This window comes from Pteropus medius, unplaced genomic scaffold (assembly GCF_902729225.1).
Source record: "Pteropus medius unplaced genomic scaffold, Ma_sr-lr_union100, whole genome shotgun sequence".
NCBI lineage: Eukaryota > Metazoa > Chordata > Mammalia > Chiroptera > Pteropodidae > Pteropus > Pteropus medius.
This window is the reverse complement of record NW_024352783.1, coordinates 1,093,312-1,097,492: the sequence shown is the minus strand read 5'-3', so window position 1 is coordinate 1,097,492 and position 4,181 is coordinate 1,093,312. Positions and strand designations below refer to the sequence as shown.

General features: G+C 49.0%; 1 protein-coding gene across 1 annotated transcript; it reads left to right on the top strand.

Annotated features, from left to right (window-relative positions):
- Positions 1 to 2,418: 2,418 nt before the first annotated feature.
- Positions 2,419 to 3,836, top strand: RNF222 (ring finger protein 222). Its single transcript, XM_039847306.1, has 2 exons — positions 2,419 to 2,531; positions 3,174 to 3,836. The coding sequence occupies exon 2, from the start codon at positions 3,201 to 3,203 to the stop codon at positions 3,834 to 3,836; it is 636 nt and encodes a 211-aa protein (XP_039703240.1). The 5' UTR covers positions 2,419 to 2,531; positions 3,174 to 3,200.
- The last annotated feature ends 345 nt before the right edge of the window (positions 3,837 to 4,181 follow it).

The following is a 4,181-nucleotide window of genomic DNA, read 5'->3' as shown; positions in this document are numbered from 1 at the left end:
TGTATCGCACTGTTATTTAACTAGTTTGTGCCCAAACCAGAGCATAGCATGATCCTTATATTTCTTCTGCTGACCTCTCCCCTGCCCAGGCACTCAGTCCCATAAGAGGAACTCAGGATAAAGAATGAAACGGAATTAAGAGAAAGGGAAGGACACAAGGAAGGAGAGGTCAGGGAAAGACTGAGAGAGTTGAGAAGAAGGTGGGGAAGGAGGGTGGCATTGTCCAAGCATGAGTGACATGCCTCTCCTGAAGCACAGGCAGGAGAAGGGATTGCCCAGAAAAGCCATCAGTGAGGACTGGCATATCTTTTGCATCGTGTGGATCCCTTACTTTGCCACAAACTCACATGAAAAGTAGAGGCTCTCCTCCCTGCTCCCCTATTCGTCTCAAGGAAGATAGTGCTTACTGAGTCAGCTAATATCTACTCACTCAATCTATCAATTGATTCTAATAGCCTTTTGGGCACCAGGGACCAGTGCTCCTATAAGAATCTAATGCCCTATGATCTGAGGTGGAGCTGAAGTAGTGATGCTAGCACTGGGGAGTGGCTGCAAATTCAGATGAAGCTTTGCTTGCTTGCCTGCCACTCACCTCCCGCTGTGCGGCCGAGGTCCTAACAGGCCACAAACCAGTACCGGTCCACAGCCCAGGGGTTGGGGGGTCTTGTATCATCTGTGGAATTTCTCTCTCTCTCTCTCTCTCTGTCTTTCTTTTTCTCTTTCCCCTCCCTTTGCCATCTCCCTCTCCATCACTGTCGCAGGTGGCCTCAGACAAGTCACTTCCTCCTCTCTGGACATGGGGCTGCTCACCTATGAAACTAAATGTAACTAAATCACCTCAAAAGTCCTTTCTTCCCGTATCATTCTCTTATCTATCTGCTTTAATTCTCTTGCCTATCTTGATACCTACCTCTCTGTTACCTAAATAATTTAAGCTATTGATTATTCCTTCTTAAAAATCTTTTTCAAGAAAATTTATAAATGTCCACTAAGCTCTAAAATTTCATGAAGGACTTGCTTGATCACCACTTTTCTCCAATGCCTAGCTCAATACCTAGCATGCAGCAGGATGGATGGATGGAATGAACTGCCACTATATGCCTATGGGAAATTATGAAACACAGGAGGACATGTTAGCAGTTGGTTAGCTTAAGAAAATCACGGTCATTCCGAGAATAACTCCAGTTCAGTTTAGACATTTGCAAGCATTATGAAACAAAAATGGCTGAGAAACACTGGCATCACCATCTTAGTTTTTACCTACTGCCCATCACTTACCTAATCTATTGTCACCTCGTTCAGTTATTCTAATTTGAGGGGAGCTGCCCTCTGTCAGGGGTGTGTGATTTTTCAGTCATTTACATAATAAGGACCATCTGGTAAGGAGAAAGAAGTAAAGGCAGACGCTAAGAGGGGAGAGAATTTGGCCTGTCTTGACTATGACACCTATTATTTATCAAGCACTTATTTTGTGCCAGGCTCTTCACGCACATTAGCTCACTTAGTACTCTGAACAACTCTGAGAGGAAGGTAATACTATTATTATCGACCCCATTTTACAGATGAGAAACTGAGGCTCTGATAGGTTAAACAACTTGCCTGAGGTTATACAGACAATAATAGGCATATCAGGAATTTGAACCCCACTCTAGAGTCTGAGCACTTGAAACTCCACTCCCAGCCTGGGAGCTACATTGACCTCAGAAACCAAAGTTTGAAAACCCCTTTACAGGTTTTGGTGCTGCCTGCAGTGTCCCAGGCCCCCAAATTTCATCAGGCTTTTGTGGAGAAATTACCTTTACATATTTTTGCTCCTTCTTAGTTATGAAACATTTTCAACTTGATAAATAGATTTTACCAAGAGAGGGGAGATATTCCAAAAGATTTGTGATTTGACAAACTGTAGTTGTTCTCCTGTTAACTAATCTTGTTTCTATTATGTAATTGTCCATTCTACCTGTCAGTATGTCCAGGGGTCTTTTGTCATTGATGGAAGGATATATATCAATAACAGGTGATCATGGTTCCTTCTAAGGAGGCTGTTCTAGATTAGTTTAGACTACACAGTTGTGATACTGGAGACTTTTAAATGAGGACACTTAGGCCTCGCCACATACCCAAATGGCTGGTTCCCTTCAAGGTCATCATCTTGGGAAGCTGTGTACTTAATCAACAATTCTGCTGAGAACATTTTTGGAGCCTCTCCTTTGCTCTCAGATAATGTTTAAAATCCACATTGTAACTTTATGGTGACTCTGTATCTTTAATTTAAAACAGTATCATGCCACTTGAGCACTCATTTACTTTCCCACCAGGCTTGGCTCCTGGTGACTTCTGGTCATTTTCACAATACCAGACATATCCTTGAAGGATGAAGATCTGCCTTCACCGAGATTAATCAGAAGGTTCTCTGGCAGCCTCAGGAAGCCCACTGGGAAGATTCTGAAGAATGACTGAGCTGTGGCAGGTGGAGGAATGAGCCCACAGCTCCCTGACGTGACTACACGGAGGGCCAGCAGGCATTTGGAAGTGTAAGTTCTACATTTTATTTTCAAACAGTCATTGCTTTACAGCCACACATAGCACAGAGGAATTCACTCCAGTGGCTGGATACAAAGCAATGGATCGGCCGACCCCTGAGTGGGGAGACTGAGAAGCAGCAGAGGCTTTTCTGGAAAATGGCCACTTTAGGCACAGGCCCACACTGGGGCCTGGACTGAGGCTCGGGGAGCATCTGCTCAGCTACCTGCTTCCCTGGGAACTGGGTCCTCCTGCTTTCATTTCCAGCAAGGAACCAGGAAGAGGTGAGGTGGTGATCTCATCATGTGTGCATGTCATGGTTGAGGTGAAGTATCAGGGAGGCTATATCTTTATCACACTCCATGCACCTCCTGCCAGAATCCAATGTGTCTGGGCTGGGATCTCTCTTATCTGTTTCCCAATTCCCCTTTCCAGAAGTGTCTCTTCATCTCCTCTTAAGGGTCTCATGACTTAGTTTAATTCTAATTCAGGTAGGCCACTGAGGAGGAGCAGCAGAAGAGGGAAGGGTAAGAGGGAAAAATAGAGAACAGGAGACAAGAAGAAAGGGAAGAAGGAGGCAAAGGTGGAGGGAGTTAGGGAGGGGAGCAAAGGAGGAAAAAGGCACTGATGCTCACAGCCCTTCCTTCCCACAGCTAAGGCCCCGCCTTCCCAGAGCGGCCATGTCAGAAGGGGAGAGTAAGGACAGCTCCGGCAGCGAGTGCCCCGTGTGCTATGAGAAGTTCCGTGATCTGGAGGGCGCCAGCCGGACGCTGAGCTGTGGCCATGTGTTCTGCCATGACTGCCTAGTCAAGTACCTACTCTCTACCCGCGTGGACGGGCAGGTCCAGAGGACCATTGTCTGCCCCATCTGCCGTTACGTCACCTTCCTCAGCAAAAAGAGCTCCCGCTGGCCCTCCATGCTGGACAAGAGCTCCCAGACCCTGACTGTGCCAATGGGCCTGCCCTCTGGGCCACCATCAGACACCCTGGGCCACACAAACCCCCTGGCCATCTCCCAACCTGTCTGGAGACCATCCCCAAGTCAGAGTAGCCAGCTCCCCTTGGACCTGCTGCCCAGCCTGCCCCGGGAGCCACAGATCTTCATCATCAGCCGCCATGGGATGCCTCTGGGGGAACAGGACAGTGTCCTGCCGCAGCGCAGCCTGGCAGAGCTCTCTGAGGCATCCCCGGCACCCAGCTCCACCCGGTCATTCTGCTGCCGCTCCCGGGCCCTCCTGCTCATCACCCTCATCGCTGTGGTGGCTGTGGTAGCTGCCATCTTGCCCTGGGTGCTGCTGGTGAGGAAGAAGGCATGAGTGGTGGCATCTGTAGAGGCTGCCTAGCGAGGCCTGGCCAGAGAGCTGCCCTGGAAGCTGTGCCACTCCACCCTGCCAGACTGGCCATGGCCTGGAAGCGGCCAGAGGGCCCCCATAGCAGAGCTGATCCAACCAAGCCCTGAAGGGCAAGTGGGCAGAGGGGAGGCCTGGGACAGAGAGATGGCATTAGGATGGTGCTGACTGAAAGTATGGTGGCATCTCGTCACCTCTAGCTCCTTGCTCCCGGCAGAGGCTCAGGCATGACAAGGAGGCTGGGGGCTAATGATCTCAAAGGCTAGAGCTGAGCTGAGGAACTGAGCTCTGGACTGAACTGGAAACTCCAGG